This window comes from Malaclemys terrapin, chromosome 1 (assembly GCF_027887155.1).
Source record: "Malaclemys terrapin pileata isolate rMalTer1 chromosome 1, rMalTer1.hap1, whole genome shotgun sequence".
NCBI lineage: Eukaryota > Metazoa > Chordata > Testudines > Emydidae > Malaclemys > Malaclemys terrapin.
The window spans coordinates 211,020,132-211,047,348 of record NC_071505.1 but is presented as its reverse complement, the minus strand read 5'-3'; the positions used below and the strand labels follow the sequence as shown (position 1 = coordinate 211,047,348).

At 44.4% G+C, this 27,217-nt stretch overlaps 1 protein-coding gene and 1 pseudogene across 2 annotated transcripts in view; both read left to right on the top strand.

The window, feature by feature from the left end:
* Positions 1-22,247, top strand: part of LOC128824361 (organic solute transporter subunit alpha-like) — a 47,474-nt gene extending 25,227 nt beyond the window's left edge. For both annotated transcript variants that reach the window (XM_054005944.1, XM_054005943.1), the window contains exons 4-8: positions 7,755-7,913; positions 9,850-9,961; positions 10,619-10,765; positions 14,937-15,042; positions 18,687-22,247. In XM_054005944.1, coding sequence (XP_053861919.1) covers positions 7,755-7,913; positions 9,850-9,961; positions 10,619-10,765; positions 14,937-15,042; positions 18,687-18,874 — 712 coding nt within the window. In that variant the 3' untranslated portion in view covers positions 18,875-22,247. The remainder of the gene's footprint in view (positions 1-7,754; positions 7,914-9,849; positions 9,962-10,618; positions 10,766-14,936; positions 15,043-18,686) is intronic.
* A 1,943-nt stretch (positions 22,248-24,190) lies between these two features.
* LOC128830701 (U1 spliceosomal RNA) lies at positions 24,191-24,345 on the top strand (annotated as a pseudogene).
* The last annotated feature ends 2,872 nt before the right edge of the window (positions 24,346-27,217 follow it).

Here is a 27,217-nt window from a genome sequence, read left to right as displayed (position 1 = left end):
CTGCTGTCTTGAGCTGAGCGGGCTCCATGCTTGCCGTGGTATGGCATCTGCACTGTTTACCCAGGAAAAAGGCGCGAAACGGTTGTGTCAAGGCTGTATCCCCACTTTGAACTTTAGGGTACAAATGTGGGGGCCTGCATGAAGACTTCTAAGCTTAACTACCAGCTTAGATCTGGTCCGCTGCCACCATTCCCAAAGCTAATTCCCTTCCCTGGGAAGCCTTGAGAAACCTTTCACCAATTCCCTGGTGAATACAGATCCAAACCCCTTAGATCTTAAAACAAGGAGAAATTAACCATCCTCCTTCTTTCCTTCCACCAACTCCTGGTGAATACAGATCCAAACCCCTTGGATCTGAAAACAAGGAGAAATTAACCATCCTCCCTCCTTCCTTCCACCAACTCCTGGTGAATACAGATCCAAACCCCTTGGATCTTAAAACAAGGAGAAATTAACCATCCCCCCTCCTTCCTTCCACCAACTCCTGGTGAATACAGATCCAAACCCCTTGGATCTTAAAACAAGGAGAAATTAACCATCCCCCCTCCTTCCTTTCACCAACTCCTGGTGAATACAGATCCAACCCCCTTGGATCTAAAAACAATGAGAAATCAATCAGGTTCTTAAAAAAGAAGGCTTTTAATTAAAGAAAAAGGTAAAAATCATCTCTGTAAAATCAGGATGGAAAATAACTTTACAGGGTAATCAGACTTAAAGAGCTCAGAGGACTCCCCTCTAGTCTTAGGCTCAAAGTACAGCAAACAGAGATAAACACTCTAGTAAAAGGTACATTTACAAGTTGAGAAAACAAAGGAAAACTAACACACCTTCCCTGGCTATTTACTTACAAGTTTGAAATATGAGAGACTTGTTTAGAAAGATGTGGAGAACCTGGACTGATGTCTGGTTCCTCTCCGTCCCAAGAGCGAACGAACTCCCAAACAAAGAGCACAAACAAAAGCCTTTCCCCCCCGAAGATTTGAAAGTATCTTGTCCCCTTATTGGTCCTTTGGGTCAGATGCCAGCCAGGTTACCTGAGCGTCTTTACAGGGAAAAGGATTTTGGAGTCTCTGGCCAGGAGGGATTTTATAGTACTGTACACAGGACAGCTGTTACACCCTTCCCTTTATAGTTATGACACCCCCCCCAAATCACAGATAGTGTTGGACATCCGGTTCCACACTGGCTGTGATTTCTTCCTGGAGCTCTAGGAGAAAACAGAGTTAATAAGACACATGTACCTTTAGACATACTACTGATTATATAAAAACTGACAATATGTTCCACATTCCAAAAACAATTTTTAACCAGTTAACTCTGGGAAACTTTCCCGGGAGAGTGCATCAGCCACTTCGTTAGAAGCTCCCGAAATGTGTTGTATTTCAAAATCAAAATCTTGGAGAGCTAAACTCCACCGAAGAAGTTTTTTGTTATTTCCCTTAGCAGTATGAAGCCACTGTAGCGCAGCATGGTCTGTTTGTAGTTGGAAACGCCGTCCCCAAACATATGGGCGTAGTTTTTCCAGCGCGTACACAATGGCATAGCATTCCTTTTCGCTGACTGACCAGTGGCTTTCCCTCTCAGACAGTTTCTTGCTGAGAAACACGACAGGATGGAATTTTTGATCCGGTCCTTCCTGCATTAAAACTGCTCCCACGCCTCGCTCAGACGCATCTGTGGTTACTAGGAACGGTTTGTCAAAGTCTGGGGCCCTTAGCACAGGGTCAGACATGAGTGTTGCCTTAAGCTGGTTAAAGGCCTTTTGACACTCATCAGTCCACCGAACTGCATTTGGCTGTTTCTTTCTGGTTAGGTCTGTCAGCGGGGCGGCGATTTGGCTGTAGTGGGGTACAAATCGCCTATAATATCCAGCCAAGCCTAAGAAGCCTGTTTCTTAGACTTTGGAACCGGCCACTTTTGGATAGCATCCACTTTGGCCTATAGGGGATTTATAGTTCCTCGACCCACCTGGTGCCTCAGGTAAGTCACTCTGTTTTGGCCTATTTGACACTTTTTAGCCTTAACAGTTAGTCCTGCCTGCTGGATGCGCTCGAAGACTTTTTCCAGGTGCTCTTGGTGCTCTGCCCATGAATCAGAAAAAATGGCCACATCATCGAGGTAGGCAACTGCAGATTCTCCCAATCCCGCTAGGAGACCATCTACAAGTCTTTGGAAGGTGGCGGGTGCAACCCGAAAGGGAGTACATTGAATTCATACACCCCTGTCTGGGTGACGAAGGCTGACCTTTCCTTAGTGGGTTCATCTAGTGGTACTTGCCAGTACCCTTTGGTTAAGTCTAAAGTAGAGGTGAATTGGGCATGTCCCAATTTCTCCAATAGCTCATCTGTGCGTGGCATTGGATAGTTGTCAGGACGAGTTACAGCATTTAGCTTACGGTAGTCCACGCAAAAGCGTATTTCCCCATCTGGTTTGGGAACTAGAACCACTGGAGATGCCCATGCACTATTAGAGGGGCGGATTATACCCATCTGTAGCATGTCCTGGATCTCCCTTTGTATAGCAGTTTGGGCATAAGATGACTCCCGGTAGGGTGGGGTTCTAATTGGGTGAGCATTACCTGTGTCAATGGAGTGGTATGCCCGTTCGGTCCGTCCTGGAGTGGCTGAGAAAATTGGTGCAAAGCTTGTGCACAGCTCCTTGATCTGATGTCACTGCAGACGTCCAAGGGTCATGGAGAGGTTCACCTCTTCCACGCCACCATTCTTTTTTCCTTCGTAGTAGACACCTTCAGGCCACTCCGCGTCATCTGTTTCCTGGGCTGTAAACTGGCAAACGTTTAATTCTCTGGAATAAAAGGGCTTAAGAGAATTAACATGGTATACCTTAGGCTTTATGTTGGAGGTGGGGGAGGCTATGAGATAGTTAACAGCTCCTAGGCATTCCTGGACCGTGAATGGTTCTTCCCACGACGCTTCCATTTTATGGTCCTGGAGCGCCTTTAAGACCATGACTTGGTCTCCTACTTTGAAGGACTGTCCTCTGGAATGTTTATCATACCAGGCCTTTTGCTCTTCCTGAGCATCCTTTAGGTTTTCTTTAGCAAGGACTAAAGAGTGTCGGAGGGTGCTTTGTAGGTTGCTTACAAAGTCTAGAATGTTAGTTCCTGGAGAAGGCGTAAACCCCTCCCATTGCTGCTTCACCAACTGTAATGGCCCCTTAACCTCGCAGCCATACACAAGTTCAAATGGTGAAAACCCTAAACTGGGATGTGGTACAGCCCTGTAGGCAAAAAGCAACTGCTGCAACACTAGGTCCCAATCCTTGGAGTGTTCATTTACGAATTTACGTATCATGGCCCCCAAAGTTCCATTAAACCTCTCCACCAGGCCATTGGTTTGATGGTGGTAAGGGGTGGCAACCAAGTGATTCACCCCATGAGCTTCCCACTGGTTTTTCATGGTCCCTGCCAGGAAATTTGTTCCCGAATCGGTAAGGATGTCGGAGGGCCAACCTACCCTGGCAAAAATGTCTGCTACTGCCTGGCACACACTTTTAGCCCTGGTGTTGCTTAAGGGTACTGCTTCCGGCCATCGGGTAGCAAAATCCATGAAAGTCAGTATGTACTGCTTTCCTCTGGGTGTCTTCTTTGGGAAAGGACCCAGAATATCCACAGCTACTCGCTGAAATGGGACTTCAATTATGGGTAGTGGCTGGAGAGGGGCTTTAACCTGGTCTTGGGGCTTTCCCACTCGTTGGCACACCTCACAAGACCGGACATAATTAGCAACGTCCTTGCCCATTCCCTCTCAGTGGACGGCCTTCCCCAACCGGTCTTTGGTTCTGTTCACCCCAGAATGGCCACTGGGATGATCATGGGCTAAGCTCAAGAGCTTTACCCGATACTTAGTGGGAACTACCAACTGTCTTTGAGGATGCCAGTCTTCCTGATGCCCACCAGAAAGAGTCTCCTTGTATAAAAGTCCTTGTTCTACAACAAACCGGGATCGGTTAGAAGAGCTGAGAGGCGCTGGGGTGCTCCGTGCCGCCGCCCAAGCTTTCTGAAGGCTGTCATCTGCTTCCTGCTCGGCCTGGAACTGTTCCCTTGATGCTGGAGACATCAGTTCCTCCTTGGACTGTGGACTGGGGCTTGGTCCCTCTGGAAGTGATGCAGGTGTTGGGGCTGTTTCTGTTGACTGTGAACCGCTGTCCGCTGGTGCACTATGTGGTATTTCAGGCTCTGGCTGAGCCTCTTGGGTAGGGTTATCTGCTGCTTCCACCAGTTCAGGCTCTCTGGTGCCATCTGGCATTGGAGTTGTAGACGGGTTTACAAGCGCTGGACTCAGTGCTGGCAATGGTTCTGGTGCTGGTTGCGTTGCCAGTTCCGGTTCTGGGACTGGCTTTGGCTGGTCTCTGGGATTGGATCCACTACGGCTGTTGCAGTTGTTGGCAGGGGATCCGGTTCCACCACCTTTGTTTGGGTCTCTGGTAACACAGACGGGGCCCTGGTGGACGGCTCAGGAACAGGGATGGGGGTGAAAGCTTGCTTAGCCTGGCTGCGGGTGACTATTCCCACCCTCTTGGCTAGCTTCACATGGTTGGCCAACTCTTCCCCCAGCAGCATGGGGATGGGATAATTGTCATAGACTGCAAAAGTCCACATTCCTGACCAGCCCTTGTACTGGACATGCAACTTGGCTGTAGGCAAGGTTACCAACTGTGACACGAAGGGTTGAATTGTCACTGGAGCCTCCGGGTTGATGAGTTTGGGGTCCACTAGGGATTGGTGGATAATTGACACTTGTGCCCCAGTGTCCCTCCAAGTGATAACCTTCTTTCCGCCCACTCTCAAGGTTTCCCTTCGCTCCGATGGTATGAGAGAGGCATCTGGGTCTGGGGATCTTTGGTTTGATTGTGGTGTAATGAACTGTAATCGGTTGGGGTTCTTGGGGCAGTGAGCCTTTATATATCCCAGTTCATTACATTTAAAACATCGCCCTGCTAAGGTATCACCGGGGCAATGTTGGTTGGTGGAGACTGGTGTGGTGGGGTGAGAAGGCGTCTGGGGTTTCCCTTGGGATGTGGGTGGGGCCTTGGGTTGTCCCTGGTGGTAAGGTTTGGTTTCGGGGTGCCCCTTCTGATATTCGCTCCAACTGCTACTAGTTTTTTTCTTTTCTGTCACCTCCACCCATTTGGCTCCAATCTCCCCCACCTCGGTTACAGTTTTGGGCTTCCTATCTAGGATGTACCTTTCTATTTCCTCAGGAACACCCTCTAAAAACTGCTCCATTTTTACTAGGGAAACCAGATCTTCCAGAGATTTAACATTTGCTCCTGACACCCAGGCATCACAATTTTTGTCAATGTGGTAGGCATGCCGGGTAAATGACACATCTGGTTTCCACCTTAAGGCTCTGAACCGCCGACGGGCATGCTCAGGTGTTAGCCCCATTCTGAGTCTGGCCTTGTTTTTAAAAAGTTCATAACTGTTCATGTGTTCCTTAGGCATTTCAGCCGCCACCTCTGCTAAGGGTCCACTGAACTGCGGCCTCAGCTCTACCATGTACTGGTCTGCAGCGATGCTGTATCCACGGCAGGCCCTCTCAAAATTTTCTAAGAAGGCCTCAGTATCATCGCCTGCCTTGTAGGTGGGGAATTTTCTGGGATGGGAAGTGGTACCTGGAGAGGGGTTGTTAGGATTGGCTGTTGTATCCGGCCTAGCCTTTGCTACTTCCAGTTCATGCTTCCTTTCTTTTTCTCTCTCCTCCATCTCTTTTTCTTTCAGCTCCATCTCTCTGTTGTGGGCCTCCTCTTTGGCTTTCTCTTCTCTTTCTCTCTGCTCTGTCTCGAGTTTTGTTAATTGAAGCAGTCTCTGATGTTTTCTTTCATTTTCTTCTGCTTCTAGTTCGGCCAGTTCTATTTTTTTAGCTACTTCTTTGGTAATCATTTTCCTGTTTTCTTGTGCTGGGTCACCCCCTCTGCAATTGACTGAAACTGGGATGTACTCAGCTCTGGCTGCTGCTGAGTTAACAGAGACTTTCTAACTAGCTACTCCCGAGGATGTAAAAAGAAAAAAAAACAATTCCGCTTGTAAATTCCTTTTACCAGTCGTTTGCTCATTAATGGAACCCTTCTCTTAACAAAGGATCTTGTTAAAAAAACTTAACACCTCTGCCTTCAGGCAAGGAGAGATAAGATATGCATCTACCTTCAGCTCTGCTTTCCAAGCAGCTAGAAGGAAAAAAAAATCTTACTGGTTTTTGGGTTTAAAATGAATCCCACCGCTATGCTACCATGTCAAGGCTGTATCCCCACTTTGAACTTTAGGGTACAAATGTGGGGGCCTGCATGAAGACTTCTAAGCTTAACTACCAGCTTAGATCTGGTCCACTGCCACCATTCCCAAAGCTAATTCCCTTCCTTGGGAAGCCTTGAGAAACCTTTCACCAATTCCCTGGTGAATACAGATCCAAACCCTTGAATCTTAAAACAAAGAGAAATTAACCATCCCCCCTCCTTCCTTCCACCAACTCCTGGTGAATACAGATCCAACCCCCTTGGATCTAAAAACAAGGAAAAATCAATCACGTTCTTAAAAAAGAAGGCTTTTAATTAAAGAAAAAGGTAAAAATCATCTCTGTAAAATCAGTATGGAAAATAACTTTACAGGGTAATCAAACTTAAAGAGCTCAGAGGACTCCCCTCTAGCCTTAGGTTCAAAGTACAGCAAACAGAGATAAACACTCTAGTAAAAAGTACATTTACAAGTTGAGAAAACAAAGGAAAACTAACACGCCTTGCCTGGCTATTTACTTACAAGTTTGAAATATGAGAGACTTGTTTAGAAAGATGTGGAGAACCTGGATTGATGTCTGGTTCCTCTCCGTCCCAAGAGCGAACGAACTCCCAAACAAAGAGCACAAACAAAAGCCTTCCCCCCCCGCAAGATCTGAAAGTATCTTGTCCCCTTATTGGTCCTTTGGGTCAGATGCCAGCCAGGTTACCTGAGCGTCTTTACAGGGAAAAGGATTTTGGAGTCTCTGGCCAGGAGGGATTTTATAGTACTGTACACAGGACAGCTGTTACACCCTTCCCTTTATAGTTATGACAGGTTGTCTGCCGTTGCTTCCTGGAGAGGGGGGAGGATATACCCAGAACCACCCGTGACAATGTTTTTGGCCCCATCAGGCATTGGGATCTCAACCCAGAATTCCAATGGGCGGAGGAGACTGCGGGAACTATGGGATAGCTATGGGATAGCTACCCACAGTGCAACGCTCTGGAAATCGACGCTAGCCCCGGTACATGGACGCACACCGCCGAATTAATGTGCTTAGTGTGGTTGCATACATTTGACTTTATACAATCTGTTTTCCAAATTCGAATTATATAAATTCGGATTAATCCCGTAGTGTAGACATACCTGTAGAGAAATAGTACAAAAAGCAGAGGCAGCATCGTCTAATGGATAGAGCACTAGGGTGGGAGCCAGGAGCTCCTGCATTCTAATGCTGACTCTCCCGCCTACATGCTATGTGGCCTTAGGTAAATCAATTAGTTGCTCTATGTCTCGATTTCCTTCTCTGAAAAATGAAATTAATACTTAACTCAGCCTACCCTTATAAAGTAATGTTTCTATGCAGTTAGCGCTAAATATTACTATTACTAACAGACTTTAGGAAATGTCAAGCATTGCAAATTCCTGTAGTAGGATGGTTAAGGATACATGTCTATGCTGGTATACAAAGAGCACATGCACTATGTGTATATTTAACCTGATATTTTTTCTCTTGTAGTTTTTTTGCCATTGTGATCCACAAGTTCTTGCTGATGATGATTGAAGAGTGTGGAGGTCAAAAGTTATTTCTCAGGAGATTTGAAAATGATCGTTTCAAGATCAGCACAGGTCCCTGCTGTTGCTGTTGCCTTTGCCTCCCTTATGTACACATCACTAGGTGAGTTTCACTTGAGAGCTCTCCAGCTAGAGTACTGGTGTCAGAAACCAGCAACTTAGCAGAGCCACACATACAATACTGGGTCTTCCCGCTCCAGAGAAAACTTGCACCCGGCACATTTTGTATGCGTTACCTCTGTATCTCATGCTGTCTATTTTAAGGTGTATTATCATTATGGGGCCACATCAAAATTGACTCTCTTAGCTTGCACCATGTGGCTATCCTCCACTGTTTTGGGGTGGAAGGGCTTGGAGTTGGGGACCAGACAGTCTCTGTAGCATCATTCTTGGTCAACCCAGCGGACATTCAGCCTTTCAGTGAAAATGAGGCTGTTGCTGGAGTCATGCTGCCAGTGTATGGAAGGATGGCTGTCTTCGTAGGATGGCTCCTACCTCTGTAGACCTGTGTTGGGCTCCTTCTCATCGGTACCTAGGGTTGGGAGGCCTTGCCTTCTATCTACTCTTGAGCTCTCTAAGCTTCTTCCAGGACAGAGGATGACTTCTTGAAAATTTCATCCTCATCTGGCCCCTCCTGCAGGTGTCTCTTGTTCGGTTGAACTTAGCTTTTTTAAATTTTTTTATAAGAAATAAGGATGGTAGGTAGGACAGGCTAGTGCAGATAAGAGTGATAAGGGTCAGGAACAGGGGAAGGTACAGTAACAGGTTTCTATCAGCAACAATTGCTCTGTTGTCACACAATTCTCCAAATGCTTGAAAGGGCAAATGCACTAATCGGGTGACCTGTCTCAGCCCATTTCACACTTGTTTGTACCATTTGTAGTTCTATAATTATTTGCGGGAGTAAAATTACCACTGTAATGATGTAATTATGGCTGTATTAATTGAGCAATTATAATAAATCAAGGTTCATTAATATATCACATTATACATTAAATGGCAGCTGGCTGGCTGCTGAGCCTTCATTAGGTAGAGTGTCTGAGGGGCCAAGGGCACAACAGCGAAGACCGAAATAACCAGAGAGCGAGAGCTGGGAAATAGATGAGGAATAATAAAGTTGACAAAGAAAAGGGGAGCAGGAGCTGGACCTTGCCCAGTGTACACTTAGATAGTTCAGCTATATCAGCTTTCATGTATCTGAGTGACAAGTGTCTTCCCCTTCCCTCCCCCCGCCCCGCCCTTTCCTTATGGTATTTTTAAAACAGCATTAAAATCTGAAGGATGTTTTTTGGGTCTGTGATTATGACTCACTGAAAAGAGGGAAGCATGCACCAGCTGTCCTGCTGGGGCTAGGAAGTGTAGTGGTCGAAGGTGGATGATTTCCTCCGACCTAGGAGGAAAAGTGGATGGCTGTTGAACAGTGTTCATGGAGGAATACTTCAGAAAATGCTGATCCTCTCTCCTGATCCTGCAAACCCCCTGCTTTCCTGGACTACCACAAGATTGGGGGTTCGCTAATCAGGAAGGGTGGAATCAGGAAGAAGCCACCATATGTGACATGGTTTTTCTACACAAGGAATAAAGATCTATGGTAACTTGCCATTAAGTTTAATGCTGGTAGTGAAGCACCAACTTGCCCACTGTAGCAGAAGGTTGGGATAGTATGGCTGCAGTGGAGGAGCTAATGGCATATTTCAGGTGCTAGCTATTTTGCCATTGGCTCCCCAGTAGACTCTAATACATCGCCTTTTGCACAGCTCCATTAGTTATTTAACTGCTGCTGCAGAACCAGCAATGGAGCAAAAAACATTATGTTGTGCCTGTTCTGCTACGTTCGTGTCTACATCTTTCAATATGCTGTGAAAAAGTAGAGAATTCTAGACAAGCTATTTAGGTTCTAGAAGATGTTCCTTGCCAGATTTCAGCCATGTACAGTACATATGGAAAATGTGGGGCCTCTACTATTAAACATTAACTAGTGAAGTGTTGTTAAGCTTATTAACAAGGTATTGAGCAGTGGTGGTTTTTTGACTTGTCAGACGAACCCTGTTTCTGCTGAAGTTGGGGACCTTTCAGCTTGCTTTCCTTCGACCTGTGCTAATGTTTCTGTCAATAGTGCTTTGGATCAATGGAAACTACAGCCCTTTTGATGTAAGTAAATATTCTAATCAGCCATTGCTCACCAAGCTTTTACACTTTGGCTTGACAATTAGTATCTAAAAGGCCAGGTTCATGTACCAACCAACATCCTATAAACAGTAGACCCAATTCACCATTCCGCTGCATATTGTGCTGTCATTTATACTTGTGCGAACTCAGTATAAAGTAGCATTGTACATTCACCTTGCACGGCTGCCGGTTGTCATGCAACAAGATAACGCTCACAACATCATGTGACTCCTTGTTGTTTTTGTAAAATATCTTTGAGGCTCCTGGGGGAGACAATTTGTCTTTCAGAAGAAGCCTTTGGTGGGTCATTCTGGGTTTGATCCTGCAAGATCCTGAGCACTGCAATTCCCACTGGTGTTGCTGGGAGGGGGACGGTGCTCAGGTCCTGGAAGAATCTAGCTCTTTGTCACCTTCCCAGGTCCTACCAGTTTTGCAAGCCACTGGCTGCTTGGTGAGCAAGAACTGCATTCCATATTATCCCTTCTGTTGGCAGTGTCCTCAGAGCAGTTTCCAGTGCAAATCCCAGGAGCCTCTGCTGTTGATTTCAGCTTTCATAAAAATAGAAACAAGCGTTTTATTTTTTGCATGTTTTCACAGCTGCCGAGTCTTATCCATATGCCTGTTTAACTTGCTTTTTAGTTAACCCCTAATGGAGCTGCAATATGGATTAACTGCTTTGTTGGTGTCCTTACAATCATTGCTCTGTGGCCAATTGGAATCATGTTTCAACAAGTTCGAGTTCTTCTTAACTGTAAGAAGATCATCCCTAAGTTTGCACTTTATGAGGTAAGAATCTTCACATTTCAGTTCAGAATTTGCATTGCTATTGATATAGAATAACCCAAGTCCTGGGCAGAATTTGGTACGGCTTATTGCTTCTCAGTTCAAAGACTGTAATTTAAAACTTACTGTACAAAGACACACCCTTTGATTGGTTAAAGATGTAGTTTCTCTTTGAAGCGTTGTTCTTGTTCATGCTCAACTTGTATTAACTTGCATCTGGTGTTTGTATAATGCTGGAGAATTGAGAAATATTTATAATCCATTCTTCCTTGGGCTGTGGGGAAAAAATAGCACATAGCTGAGCTCTCTTTTCTCAGCATAAAGGAAGCCTCATATAGTAGATGGTGTATCCTGTAATACAATGTTAAAATTCTAGTGTGTACTTTAAAAGATGGGAAGGGTTCTGGAACTGGGGTGGGGGGTTCTTCTTGTTTCAATTGTTGCAACATGCTGCTGTTTCTGTGATGTTAGTTATTTTTCTTGGCCAGCCTACAAATGAGAATAAGACAATAATAAAAACATTGGTAGGAAACCACTGAATAATAGAGTGGGGCCAGATATGGGCCAGATTTAGTTCTATCCATTTTCAATATTAAAGAAACCTGTGAAAGATACCTCCATACTCAAGGACTGAGGCAGTATCCTCTTATTTGGGCCCTGCCATCTGTGGGCATCCCTAGGAGGTGGTGCTGTAAGGCCTTGTTTGTGTTACGTTTTAGTCATCAGTGAAAAACCTTAGTGTAAATGCAATGGCCAGAACTGTAAACCATGACTCACACCTGGGCAGTTTACCTCACTAAGTTGCCCTAGTGCAAGTCACACTAAGTTGTAACTTTAGTGCCCTCATGGCCAAAATGGAGTCTGGTCTGTAGGCAGCTCTGGCTAAGAAAAGGCGCACGCAGGAACGCAGCAGGGAAAGTCCCTTCCGCCCCAGGGGGACGTTGTTCCACACCCCACGATGTGAACACATGCACATCGGAATAGTACAATGAATACAGGAGAGGAAATATTTATTTACAGAGGGATGAATGGAGAACAACAACAGGAGGGAAGATGGGGCAGTGGTAAAACAGAGTTACATCTACCACACGGCCCCACAGGCCCAGCAGTACCACAGTCTGAGAGGGCAGACACTGAGCACTACGTCTGCACTCAGAGATCAGGAGTCCCGGGCAGAGTTCCAGTCTGGCAGTGAGTCTTGGGTGCTCCTGGTCATCTTGGGCACCAGTAAACTTTCCCCAACAAACCCTTCCAGTGCCCTCTTCTGCCACTCTCTGCAAACCCAGACAGAGCGGCAACCTCCCCACTTAGCTAGCTACCGCCTCTCCCCTTATTCCCAATGCAAAGTCACAAGACCCAGTACTCACAGCCCCATACAGCTCTGGGCAACAGTGATCCTCAGTCCAGCTCCTGTTTCTCAGATTCCACCCTGGCATGGTGCTCCTCCTGGCTCCTGTCCTGGGGTGTCCCTGATCGGCTGCTCTGTCCCTCCCAGGCTTCAGGCAGGTTCTTGGCTGCTTCACTGTGTGATGGCCCACTTGCTGCAGCCCTTCTATCTGGAGCTACAGACACACATGCACCCTGTCGTTTCCCCTCTCTCCATGCCCACCCCCTCAAAACAGAACTTCCTCTTCCTGGAAAAATCAACACTTCCTCCCCTCAGGACACAGATTTAAAAGGGCCATTCTCTCTAAACCGCAAAGGGGTTACGCACTGGTACAGTGTCTACACTAGGGGTATACACTCAGTATAGAGAAGGCTTAGGCCAGTGTACAGCAAGCTGCGTAGTCTCTCTGGCCACATGCTGTCAATGAGGAGGTGCAGCCTGTGTCCATGAGGCACTCACAAGTAGTCAGTACATGTCAGTACATGCCCTGAAGGAACAGGTAGGAGGCAGGCAGCAGCTGGATGCCATCCAGCAACACATATCAGATCTTGCTGTTTGTCTGGCAGGATGGAGATGGCAAAGTTTTTTTGGATCTGGGACCAGTACAGCTTTAAATTCACTCTGGTTTTTGGGATTTGCACCATCTAACACAGTACAAAAGCAGCATGTAGTTTTTACTGGCTCTTGCTCTCAGGTATAGATCTATATATGATAGTTTTTAGGCTAGTTCCCCCAACCCTATTTAATTGAAGTCAGCCTGTACATTTACTTCAACATGGAATTAAACACGATTTCAAGCTAGTGAGTCACTGATACTCCATATGTGTCCCGTAAATATTTTGGATGCCCACCAAGATATATGGCTAAGAGCAGCACAGACTAAGAGGTGTCACACCCTAGAGCACTCTCTCTATTCTGAGATCACATGCATTTGTTTGTTTTTAAAAATTACTTCATTGGGTGATTCATCCGGATGATCTGGATCTGAAATCTGTTCTGCATGATCACAGCTGGCCTTCGCATCTGATCCTACAACACTTACTTTCAGTAGTTAGACTTACTACCACAAGTAGTCCCATTAAACTCAAGGCACTATTCACAGAAGTGAATATTACACCTCGTATGAAGTTCTTTAGGCCCTTAGATTATAAAATTCTTAGAACAGGAACTATGTCTTTCTCTGTGTCCTGTACACTATCAGCACTAAACTAGTAAAGACAATAATAATTGAGGTGAATGAGAACATTTTTGTCTTTGAATTTTTATGGGAAATGTATTCATGAGGGAGTTCAGATCATTTTAACCTATGCAATCGATTTTATAATCTTATATTGAACCACAGATTTTCTTTCCCTCCTCCACACTTATCAGTTTCCGAGAAAGTAGTTGAATGCTATTCTGTCCTCACTGGCCTTAAAGAATTTCTTAATTTTTACATCTGTTTACTGATTACTTTGTGGGCAGGGCTGGGAACATGCTAAGACAGCGAACACTCTGCACTAAATGTATGCAGAGCTCAGTTTTCCTGACCGATTTCAAAAATGCTCTGGTCGCACACCAACTAGAGACACGGGCTCCTAACAAACTCCCGAGTGAGACACTGACTAGCACAGGGGGAAAGTTCTCAGGTCAGGAACAGGGCAAGAAAAGTTCAAGAGAGCAGGCCGTGTTTCTACCCTGCTTTAAGAAGAATTTATACACAAAAGGCCAGATTTACAAGGGTATTTAGGTGCATAAAGATGCAGATAGGCACCTAATGGGGTTTTCAAAAGCACCTAAGCAGGCCAGGTGCCTACAATAGCTTCAATGGGAGTTAGGCACCTAGGCCCAGATTTTAAATGTGTTGTCCATTGACTGTCAATGGGATTTAGACTTGTGTGTGTCTAAATCCCTTTTGAAAATGAGAGCTAGGCTCCTAAATCAATTAGATTTTGCAACATTGAGCACAGCAGTGCCTAAATACCTTTAAAAATCTGGGCCCTAATCTGTTTAGGCATGTCTGTGAATCCCACCGGGAACCTATCTGCATCTTTATGCACGTATACAACTTTATAAAACTGGTCCACAGAATTTAGTCCAAACTTACTCCCTTCCCGACGTATTGGCTTTACTGGTTACTCAAACTACAACAATGCACACACATCACCCTGCCCTTTCTTCCCCAGCTTGGCTTTCCTAGGGTTCCCCTGCAAAGACATCTCTGTCCTAGAATCTAGTTTCTTCTGCACCAAAAGCCACTTCCCTTATAACTAGGGGACAGTTTAAGAGTCACCCCTGCCACAGTGAGTTAGCAGGAATCAGTCAGCGTCTCTCTGCTCTCTCTGTGTGTGTGTGTGTGTGTGTGTGTGTGTGTCTGTGTTTTCCAACACCTCATACCAGAGTAGGGCAACAGAAGAATCTTGCCCCCTTGTTACAGGTGGGTACAAATTAATAATTACAGGGCTGGTAAGACTCCATTTTTCTTATGTTTTATTCTGATATGAAGCAGTAAATATTGATTGTTACCCCAAATGGAAGCCTCACAGCCATTGCATCTTTGGACCGAAGAGCTGGGGTCAAGCCTTTTTTACAGCTAGGAAGTTTGATTTAATTTTCAAGCTGTGAGCCATATTGCCTTCACCAAAAGATTTATTCTGCAGGGGAGGCAGGCTTAGGATAGGAGATGAGGAGAGAGACAAGGTGGAAGAGGATTTTTATATTCTTCATGAAAGCAAGATCACTGTGCTGAGATACAGCCCTTCTGTAGTACTGAAGTATCAATCTCCTTTTCTTTGTTTCTTTTCACAGTTTGTCCTCATTCTGAGCCAACTCCAGGGAGCCATCATCAATATCCTGGCTCTGCAAGGAATTATTCCCTGTGCACCACCTCTGGCTTCTTTCGCAAGAGGAGCGTGTAGGTTCTTTTGGAGGGCTGTAGAGTGGGGGAGGGTTATTTCTTTAAATGTATAAAGGCCTGGAAATCAGTGTTGCCAACGCTTTCGATTTTAATGTGTGTCTTGTGACATTTTGGCATTTCCCTTAAATATCTGTTTCCTGGCATCTTGCAGTTACATGAGCATTTCAACTTTCCCAGAAAAATTTTTCTATCTCTCCTGGTTACAGAGATAAGTAATAATGACTCAGAAACCAGATGTCAAAGAAAAAAAAATCCAACACATATCAGGATTAAAAATCATGAGATTAAAAAAAAAAACTTTCTCATGTTTTTTTGGGGCCCATCTTCTGATTTTTGAATGCTTGAGGTTGGCAATACTGTACGTTTTGAAAAATGACTAGTGATTTTGAGTGCCTAACTTGAGATGTGTTAAAGCGTCTGATCTCATAAAGTACTAAACATCAAGACTTTGAAAATTAGGCCCCTTCAAAGGTTTCTGAAGTTGGACACCCACAAATCTATTGGGAGGTAAAGTATGTATTTACTAAAGTGCTTTCATGAGCAACAAAGCACTTTACAGAGATATGAACTCCAAAACAGTGAGAATTAAGGAGCTGATCCTACAAGGTATTGTGTGTGCCATCGTGCCCCCCCCACTCCCATCTTCCCCCCACAATTCTCATTTCTTTTCTTTCTGTGGGGAGATAAATCATTTAGGCTGTCAGCATGTTAAACTCGGCTGGGAGGCTGGAAAGAGATGAGATGGGCATCGTTAGGCTGGAAAGTGTTAATGGTTGCCATCAGCGGGTTCTTTGATCTATAGACAATTACCGAGGCACTTGAAGCTGTGACTCTGCTAACCAGATGCCAGGGGCGTGGTGTGTCCCCCATTTTCCCCCTTTTGTTTTTTTACCATTTTCTGCTCTTTGATGCCTAGAATATTCCTGAAATTTTGGAATTGATCAGATGTGGTGTTCAAAAGTTACCATAGTACAGACAAATACCACTCAGTTGAGTGTTAGGCCATGTCTACACTATGGGCGCTACAGCAGCACCGCTATGGTGCTGCAGCCTCATAGTGTAGACCAGTGGTGCCCAAACTTTTCCTGTCATCCATCTCCCACCCCACCCCGGTAATGGAATCTGTCCACACCCCTCCCCACTCCATTACTGCACAATTGGTTCAGCAAAGGAGCTGGGGCTGAAGGTGGAGCTGGGGGCAGAACTGGGGATGGGGGGAAGAGCTGGGTTAGAGGTGGATGTGGCCTCAGGGCAGAGAACGAATGATGGCAGAGCTGGGCTGGGGCTAGAGCATGGGGTGGAGTGGAGCTGCGGCTGGCACTGGAGATGGCCTGGGGGTGGAGCAGGACTGGGTGGCTCTCCCTCCCTGCCCCCCCACGGGGGCTGGCTTGGGCCTGCCACTCACCCCTCTAAACGTTCCTCTGTGCCCCCCTAGGGGGGCCAGTGTGATGGACTTTCCCAGGGTGCAACCTGGAACTGGAGTATCACTGAGCCTTCTGTATCACCAGCCTGGGCTTCCTCACTCACTGTGATGCTGGGACAAGCTGCAGACCCCTCCAGATCCTGCACTGTCACAGACATTCACAGACAGAGACACCCCCATCTGCTGTTACATGAATGCTTCTCCTAGCCACTCATGGACTGACAATACAGTGGCTCCAGCCAGTCCCTCCACTAGCTCCCCAGCCTAGGACCCAAGAGCTGTACCATCTTGCTCTGGTCAAAAGCCTGACCAGTGTAAGTTTATTTCCCAGTCCACCCCTCTATCAATGTGGAGAGGACAATGTACCAACCCCTGTTCCTGAGCGGATTTCCCTTTTGCACTTCAAACAACGCACTGTTTTAGGTAAAAAATATAAAACAGATTTATTAACTACAGAAAGAGAGATTGGAAGTGCTTGTAAGTGATAACGTGCAAATCAAAATTGGTTACCTAAGGGGAAAAAAAACAAAATTGCAGGCTAAGTTCTATACACTAGACCGGATTTGAATCAATCAGTGTCTCACCCTGATGGTACAAACAGTCCACTAATCTTCCATACACAGGCTAGAAATCCCTTCAGACTGGGACCACATCCCCAGTTCAGTCTTTGTTCCTAAGGTGTTTCCATGTGTTTGTTGTAGGAGGAGTGAGGCCCAGTGATGATGTCACTTCCCCCTTGTATAGCTTCTTCCATGTGGAGGGAAATTCTTTGTTCCAAGCAAAATCCCAGCACAGTTTGTACAGTAAAGTACAGGCACAAGATGGAGTCCAGTGTCACATGATATAGTCATATGCCCTTGCATGTGTGGATGAGTCATAGCAGGGGCCATTACCCATATTCTGGCTAGAATGTTCACAGGAAAGTCCATCAGGAAAGCTTTTCCCATGGCCCATTGTGTTTATTGATGGGCCCTTACCTTGAATAGTCCATTCACAATGTATTGGCTAGATTGGATGTAAACTACTTTATGGGTGTTACCTAGGAGTAACCACATTTGAAATACTAGCCCATAGTCAATATTCATAACTTTAGATACGAAAATGATACATGCATACAAATAGGGTAATCATAATCAGCAAACCATACCTTTTCCATTGACACCTTACATGACATATTTTGAACAAAATTTGTTGCAATTGTATAACACTGGTGAATATGGGGGCACCAAGGTGGTATTTTGGAGTACAAAATGTCACAGCGTGCCCCATAGCGTCCACTGGTGTAGATGCTTCCTACAATGATGGAAAAGGATTTTCTATTGCTGTCGGTCATCTACCTGCCTCAATGGTGATAGCTAGATCGATGGAAGAATTGTTCCAATAACAAGACTGCATCTACTTCAGGGGCTAAGTTGGCATAGCTAGGGCGCTCGGGGCTGTAGATTTTTCACATCCCTGAGCTCCATAGCTAAGTGTAAACCAGGCTTTAGACCTTCTTCACTCCCATCTCCCAGCAGTGTAAACCCTGAACCAAGGCTCCCAGCTGCAACTCCACCCAAAAATGGGAGGCAGTAGCACCAGTCTCATCCTTGGAAGGAGTCAGAAACAAGGAACCTTGCCCCCACCCTCCCCAAGCCAACACTTGCTAGGGAGCAGGGAGGCCTGGGCATCCAGGAGGTGTGCTGATTCAACACATCCCAAGGCAATTTTTGCCTACAGAGCTTCTGTGGATCTTTGGCAGCTTAGACTGCAAGTCCTGGCTACCCTCTGCAGGAGTGTACCCACCTGGGCTACAACAGCCACTTGCTGGCTTAGGAGGAAGCTGCTTCCCTTGCATAGGTGCTGACTCCATGAGTGCTCCAGGGCTAAAGCATCCTTGGGGAAAAAAATAGTGGGTGCTCTGCACCCACCAGCCACAGCTGTTTCGTGGCGCCGCTGATCAGCTGTTTGGCAGCTGTGGGGAGGCTCTCAGGGGAGGGCAGACAGCAGCAGGCAGGCAGGGACCCCCAGGGGAGGGGTTGAAGCGGGGGCAGGAAGAGGCAGAGCAAGGGTGGGGTCTCAGGGGAAGGGGTGAAGTGGGGGCAGGGCCTCGGGGCAGAATAGGTGTGGAGCACCCCCAGGGAAAAATAAAAGTCAGTGCCTATACCCTTTGGGCAAATGGGGATGAGTTAAACCTACTGTTCTTCCCCAATTCTGACATGATTTCTTTTTTTGCCAGATATGAACCAACAGCTTCTCATAATGGAAATGTTTCTGATAACACTGATCTCAAGGGTGGTGTATAGGAAAAGATATGATGATCTGGAACTTCCAGGGTGCACTGACCAGGAAACTAGCAACAGCAAACAGAACACCAAGATCAATCTAAATGGCAAAGTTATTGAAGATGGAACCCACAATGTTTAGAAGATGGATGGATGTGCTGTCTTGTGAGAGCTGGGACAATACTTGTAGCCCAACACAGCTTGCCCATGGCAAGATCCTGACTAATGTATATGCTTTACTTGAGGAGACGTCCATTACAACTTTTATATCCTTATACTGCAAACAGCAGATATTCAAACAGGAACAGCTTCTGGTATAAATTCATTTGACCTGGACAGAAAGGTCCAAAAAGTGGGAGGATAAACCTCCTTATTTTCAGAGAGATATACACAGAGTGAGAGATTTCAGTGTCCATATAATTTCATGCAGTTGTCAGACAGTTTGGGTCCCATCAGCTTGTTTGAACCCTGCAGTGTAAATGTGAAGTGATATAATACTGTATTGCACACATTACAGTGTTTATACAATGCAGCAACACTGGAGACTCACTCTCTTTTTTGTTTTTTCCTCATTTCATGTAGCCACCTCCGTGTTTGGAGCTCGCTCCCTGGTCCAACACCTCAGGTGCCCACCCTCTCTTTATTCAAATCCCTCTTCAAAACTCTCACTCTTCTCACCAAGCCCGAAACAGCTACCATACCTCAGTAAATATATCCTCTCAAACCCCACCACATCCTGCATGCAATATCCACCTCAACAGATGATAAGCTCTTTGGGTGAGGGCTGTCACTTTTTCCTGTCTTTTTTTTATACCAGTGATCCTCAATCTTTCCAAAAAAGCAACAGAGGGTCTGTTAGTCTTAAAGGTGCCACAGGACCCTCTGTTGCTTTTTACAGATTCAGACTAACACGGCTACCCCTCTGATACTTCAATCTTTCCAGACTACTGTACCCCTTTCAGGAGTCTGATTTGTCTTGCATATCCCAAGTTTCATCTCACTTAAAATTATTTGCTTGCGATACTAGACATACAAATACAGAAGTGTAACAGCACACTATTACTGAAAAATTGCTTACTTTCTCATTTGTCTGTATAAAATTTAAGTTTGGACTGACCTTGCTATTGCTTTTTATGTAGCCAGTTGTAAAACTAGGCAGATACCTGGATGATTTGATGTACCCCTTGCAAAACCTCTGTGTACCCTCAGGGGTAAGCGTGTCCCTGGTTGAGAACCACTGTTTTATACCAGTAAGAACACAGTAACCATTCATGACTATTTAATAATAGCTACCAATAGTCCTCCCCATGGGAGGCAGTGTGATCCAATGGATCAGGCATGGGACTGGGAGGCAGGAGAGGTGGGTTATGTTCTGTGCTCTGCCACTGACCTGCTGTGCCTTAGTATCCCCATCTGTAAAATGGGGATAATGATACTTAACTATCTTTGTGAAGCGCTTTGAGATAATGTATACAATTTTTTTCTATAAGGCTAAGTATTTTTATTAAAAGGAATCATTTTCAAAGAATTGCTCCCCTCTCGCCCCCCAATCCTGAGCCATCCTGAAGCCCACTAGGGACAGGGGTTCTCAAACTTGTTTTGCTGGGCCTCCCTTTGAAAATATTTCAAGCTCTGATGTCCCTCCCCCCCATACCATGCCATCCTTATTTCTGCACTGCTGCTTACTTCAGAGCAAGGCACTTTGCCAGCAGATGCCACCCTCATGACCGACCACAATAGTCTTGTGACCCCCTTTTGGGTCGGGACCCCCAGTTTAAGAAACACTGCACTAAGACTTAGACTGTTTTTAGACTTGTTGGTACAAACACTGCCATCATTGACACCCATTGGTTAGCCTCATTTCAATGAATTTCCATCTATTTTAAGGGGTCCCTGGAAATCCAGTGTTCTTGGAGGAGGCTAATTGCTCCATTTTGGTTCGATATAACTTCGATGTAATGTTTAGTAAGCTGTCAGGAGTTGAGTGTGTTGAGTGTGTTCTGGCTTCTCTAGTTCACACTGGGCATTGATGCTTTGGCCATATGTACACTAGGAAAATGTGTCTGTTTTAAATACATGATATCAGATATGACTTAGCTTCTAGATTCTCCCTCTAAGGTTAATCATGACCAGCTTACACCTTTTAAACACGGTTGTACTTGTCCATGCTATGTACCAAAGCATGTTTAACATCTTGTTATTTAACGCGTTTTCTAACATGATGTATTTTCCAAGTGTAGACAAGGCCATAGATACTTAACCACAGCAATTAGCATGGTTACTCCATAGTTGTAATCTAATACCTATCCACATAAAATGGCATTTGCTAGTGTTTTATAATGGCTGGCTGTGACTTCATGGGATCCCACATGGGGAAAATAGACTATTTAGAGCCAACAAGTCTTCTCATGAATTGGGGTTGGAAACAGTTTAATTGCTAGTGCAAATGGGACAAAATCATTTTCAAAAGTCATGCTTTTTCTCTAATGAGGTTGAAAATTGTTTTGTTCCATACATTAAATTAAATGGCTTTCAGCATTGCTTCACTGGGACCTGTTGCTAATAATTGATCAATTTCCTAGTATATATGGGGATTTAGAACTCAAATCAAGTGTTGGGAACAGGCATGGAGACTGAATTACTTGGATCTTCCCACACACAGTTAAAGGTGTGTCATCTGGGCAAAGCAAGAAGCCTCTTCTGATACTGCCTCTGATTAACCTATTCTGTGGAGAGAAGGCTTCATTTTCCATCACTGTCAACCGAGCATTTGTCACAATCACATATCTGAAATGCTCATTAAAATAGATTTATATTTTAAAATCAATGTGAGCTTAGTTTAACCATGAGAGTCTCTTTAGCTATTATGCTTTTAGAGTAGATTTTTAATACTTCTACTATTATTCATGTGTCATATTTGAGCAATAGAAAGATGAAGTGGATAAGCTAATATCTTTTATTGGGCCAACTTCTGTTTGTGAGAGAGACAAGCTTTCGATCCACACGGAGCTCTTCTTTAGGTTTGGGAAAGGTACTCCAGCATCACAGCTAAATGCAAGGTGGAACAGACTCTTGAGCATCAGTAGTTAGCATATACTCTAAGGGACCATTCAAGGTAGGACTGACACAACTACAACTACATTGCATATTTGAGCAATGAAATTTACAGTTTAGGTATTGATTAGCAAGTGGATTAAGTGGACTTTTGCGCTGTCAGCTAAGAAGACAGATTTCCACTGAAATCAGTTGAAGTTAGGAACCTAAATACCGTTGAGGATCTGGGCCCAAGGCCCCAATTCAGAAAAGCATTTATGCATATGCTTATGTATAACCCTAATTAGGTCAGAACAGGACTTGCGTAATTTTAAGTATGTGTTTAAGTATTTTCCTGAATAGGAATGCTTTCCTGAACCAGAGCCAAAATGATCATGAAAGTGGTAGAATGTATCAATTTTGTTGTTCTTAATGTTTTATTTTAATTATCCAAAAATAAAACATGACAATGTTTTCTACTTTATTTTTGTAATGTGTCTTTCCTCCTAGCTCGATCTCTGGCATTCTGAGGTGCTTTCTCCTCATTCTGGTAACAATCACTTCTCAAAGAGTAAGAACATTTTGTTTCCAATGGTGTGTATTTGTGACATTAAAGGTTTACAAATACTATAATGTCAAGGCTCTCTTGGCCAGAGAGTGACTGATCTTCAGGTTCCATGAGTCAAATTTCAAACAGCTGCCATAAAATGAGGGGTTAACTTCATAGCCTTGATGCCAAGCCTACTTCAGATTGTCATATAAGATAGGAAAAAGATATTTTTATCGTGCCTTTTGTGATGATAAAAAGCACCATCCATATTAAACAAAGAACTGGAGAGAGAAGTGCGAGGGAATTGCAATCAAAGGTTAAAATGTTGTAAGCATTTGGAAAACTAGTGAGACTGAGGAGAATAATAAACTGAAAAGGACAAGAGTGACAGTACAATTTTTGTGTGGTTATATAGCAAGGTGTGTCCATGTGTGGACAATTCTCTTCAAGGGTTGGGCTTTTTATGGTTACTTTTCTTCCCCCTCACTGCTAATAGGTGAGATGGCAGAAATGCCTTTTTAGAATGGTTTGGATGTGGTGAGGGGGCAGCTCAGGTGCTGACCCTACAATTGCACCTTCACAGATGCCGCTGCAAGATCAAGGCTCTAGGGCCCAGCACCATTGCCAACCCCATATTTTCAAACACCACAAGTCGGGCCCCCAAAATCATAGAATCATAGAATATCAGGGTTGGAAGGGACCTCAGGAGATCATCTAGTCCAATACCCTGCTCAAAGCAGGACCAACACCAACTATATCATCCTAGCCAAGGCTTTGTCAAGCCTGACCTTAAAAACCTCTAAGGAAGGAGATTCCGCCACCTCCTTAGGTAACCCATTCCAGTGCTTCACCACCCTAATATCCTTTTTTCCTAATATCCAACCTAAACCTCTCCCGCTGTAACTTGAGACTATTACTTCTTGTTCTGTCATGACTTTAAAATCATGAGATTTTTGAAAATGCCTTCTGCTTTCTGAGCCTTTAGGGTTCATGCTTTCAGGCTTTTCTCCACAGTTATAAGGCGTGGAAACTTACTTTTTAAAAAATGAAAGCTGAGATTCCCTGGTAATCCCATGAATCCAAGGGCTGGGGCTTTAGAAAAACCACCAAATATTGCAATGAACTCACAAGCATTGGCAGTGCTGGAACAGGGAATGGAAGGGCATGCTGAGCATAAGGGTAGCATGGAAGAGGCCTCAGAGATGCGGCTGTCTGTGAGAGAAGGACACAACAGGAGTACTGAGGCTGGTGTCATTGGTAGTGTGGAGAGGGCAGGTGGCGTGATGTAAAGGGAGACTAAGTCAAAGAATATCATTTGGAAACATCATTACTGTGATGTTTATCATCTCCAGCAGATCATGACTGGTAAATAAAGACTACAGATCCCTGTGCTCTCTTTCCCCCAAACTGATACATTGCCATTTATCATCTTTACTCTTTTTTACAGTCTCTTAACTATTTTGGACCCTGATTCTCTTCCTGACCCTACCACTGATTTGCTTTCTGGCCCCAGGCAAGTTGTTTAATCTGCTTGTGTCTCTGCATCCCCAATGTAAAATACACACATTTTTATAAAGCAATTTAAGACTGATGGGTGAAAAGTGGAATATATGCACCGTTATATTGCATATTTTGAAAGTCCTTTAAAAATGTTAACTAGCTAATCCTACCATCACCAGCACCTCTGTGAACTTGGTGAGTATTATTATCATTATTGTACAGAGGGGGAAACTGAGGCAGAAAAGTTAAGTGAGTTGCTCAAAGCTACAGGGGGGAATCAGTACCAAAGCCAGAAGTTATTGGCTCCTGCTTCTGTGCACTGTCTACTAGGAAACACACTCTCCTAAATGCAGTAGGATAGTGAATTAACCTATCATACTTACCTGGCAGGGGAGATACCATGATCACGAAGATGGTTTTCCCAGGGTGAGGTTCATCCATTGCACTGCGGGTGTGCTGATTTCCCCAAATGCGGGAAACTCGACTGCATAATTTGTGGTAGTGGGGGACTGCGTTCGCGCTTTCCCCTGGGGGAAAAAAAAATCATCTTACTGGCAGTTAAGCCTTTACTAGGCAGAACAATAAAATGATTTGCTGTTTGCTATGTTCAAATCTCCAGCCTGCATAATCTTTGGGTGAGAGGTCACCTAGATCAATTTTTCCAGCCTGTAGAATAGGTGTGAGGAGTGGACCTTTGTACAGTTGATTCATAAGAGAAAATATGCAGAATACTTCTGTGCTCTTTTCTCTTTAAGGCACACCTTAATGCAGTTTCTGAGAGGTCAAAGTGCAACCTCATAGGTAGACAAGCTCTACTGTCTCCTTGCATAAACATAGCATTCTTCACTCCTGAGAATCTCAGCTTCTATTAAAATACCTACTGCTTTAGCACAAAGGCAGTCAAAGAGGCACCATGTACAGGTGTATCTCTCAAGTGTCCTTTTTTTGTTGCAAAAGATTCTCTTTACCCTTTCTCCGCTGCATGTTGTCCTTTTTTTAACTTGATGACGTGTTCTCTGGGAATATTCTGATGCCAGTTACAGTGATAAATGATAATGCTCTTGGTATGCCAGGGCTGCACCACTCTAGGACAGGAATTTTCCTAGAGTGGCCAGAGCTAATTGAAAACTTTTTCATTGGCGTTCCCAATTGCTGTAAAATATTAACCGCCGTAAAACGCTGGTTTGAAAACAGCAAAAAGCTTTCCCAAAATGTTGACAAAGTTTTGGGGGAAAAAAAAACAAAGAACTGGTGAGATTTCAAAGGTTTTCAACCAGTTCTAGTGTAGATCACAACTTAACGGTGAGATTATCTTGTGGACATTTTCCCTTGCATTGACTGTGGTGTTCTGTCGTTCACAACTGCATATGGACCTCCTCTTCTCTGATACCTGATTGCAGGGCACCCATCTGGCAACTACAGCAGCTGCTCATATAGAAAAGTAACATTAGGGAAGTAATGTGGGTTTTTTTTTTTAGTATATTTTAATGCAGTTTAGCAACTGGAAACGAGGAGAGCCAGGATCATGTGATCAGCCAGCTCTTCAAGGACCACAATCCTTGAACTACCAGTCTAAGCGCTATGTAGAAAAGGAGGATAATATTTCACTGAAAATCTTTGAATAGGTGAGTTTCTGAGCCTTTTTGTAGCCCTGTCACATACAGCCAGGAAAGGGTATGAGCTAATTGTTAAATTCAGTTCAACAAGTTCCTCATTAGGGGCAAATTACCTGAGTTTGAAATCTGCTAATTTTCCAATCAGGGTGAGTGTTTGCACTTGCGATTTGGAAATAATTACCACATGGTATAACATCTAAACCTATGTGAAGGCGGATAGGTAAAGGATTAGTTTCTTTAGACTGAGAGAGGGTGTGATCTATGTTCCCCAAGAGCTTTGTTTGTTGCCATACTTCTAGAGGTCTAGAATGCATAATGGCTGATGTTTATTATGTAGTGAACTTGATATTGTATTTACTTGTATCTCTTAGCATTAGTGTGGATAAGCAACGTGGGCCTCAGACTTGGACATTGTTTGCTACAGGCTGCTAATTTTGAATGAAGATATCTCTATTTCCTCACTCTCACTTGCTAATCTGTTTTCTCCACCCCCCACCCCTCAAATTACTGGCCCAATCCTGTAATGAGATCTGTTTAGGTGAACTTTATTATTAGACCAGGGCCTTGGTTTGAAGCCCCTAGATTGCAACAGGACAATTCTTATGGAATTTATGTCCTGTTGCAGAATCACCTTTCTAAATAGGAATATACAAATGTATAGTAACTCTTCTTTTGGATTGCTGTCTGTGTAGCAGTATTGGATGGTTTAAGAGATTAGCAGAGAACAGGATTTAATCCCTAGATTACTAAATCTGCACTACTCCAGGGGGTTCATTGTCCTGTGTAGTACAGTGTAGGTTTTTGACAAAAAGGTGCTAGCTCAACTCATGAGAGGACTAGTCATGTTCTTGTCACGAGCAAGGGGGCTCAGGAAGTGGTGTATGCAGGCTGTTCATAGATAATGGCAGCAGGTGGGCAACATCCAAGTCTTCATTCACTATGTTCCCCTTGAGAAACAGCATTTTTTTTTTTAAGGCAACTGAAAACTGCTGAAGGTAGCTTTAACTTGCACCTCATTCGCTCTGAATGAACTGGATCCTCAGCAGAAATTGGGGCCCAGGTAGGGTTACTAATCCCTGGGAGTGCTTGGGGTGGATCAGTGACTAAGATAGTAAAGAGTCAATTATTTATATGCTGGTCACATTACTGTCCTAAGGACTAGGCATATATTGGAAGCCGTCTGTGTAGGGATGTGTACTGTTCATCATTCAGGGGTATGTAACTAGTGTGGGGGCACTTCACTATTGAATTAATGTTTCACTTAACCAATGTGTTCTGAATAGGTCAGATAGCTGTTATAGGTTTGGGCCTTGGTCTTTTTTTACTGTATTTCTAAATTAATGTAAACCGAGACTAAAGTTCCACTCTCCATGAAAATGCTATTCCCAATCATACATGTGCATGGCTGCCCAGCAACATTAATGCTGTGTGGGCAGTGGCATTGGATAGGATGTTAACAGTGGGAGCTGTTCACATTCCTATTTGCATCATCTGTGAATTCTCTTCTCATGCACATCTGCTTTAGGGTACCTCATTACGTATGGATTATTTTTCTGCTTGGATTCTGGACTGCAGTTCCATTATCCATTCATCTGTTGCACTGTCACTGTGTGTCTGTGCTTTTGTCAATGCCATCAGCAGCTGCTACCTGTGTGCTACATATAATACGGATCTTGCACATTGGATTTGGTTGTGTTGGTTACAGGCAGTTTGCTGAATGTAAGAGTCTAAGAGTCATAAGTGAGGTTTCATGTCTTGTGGGTTGGGTTTGTGTGTGTGTGTGTGT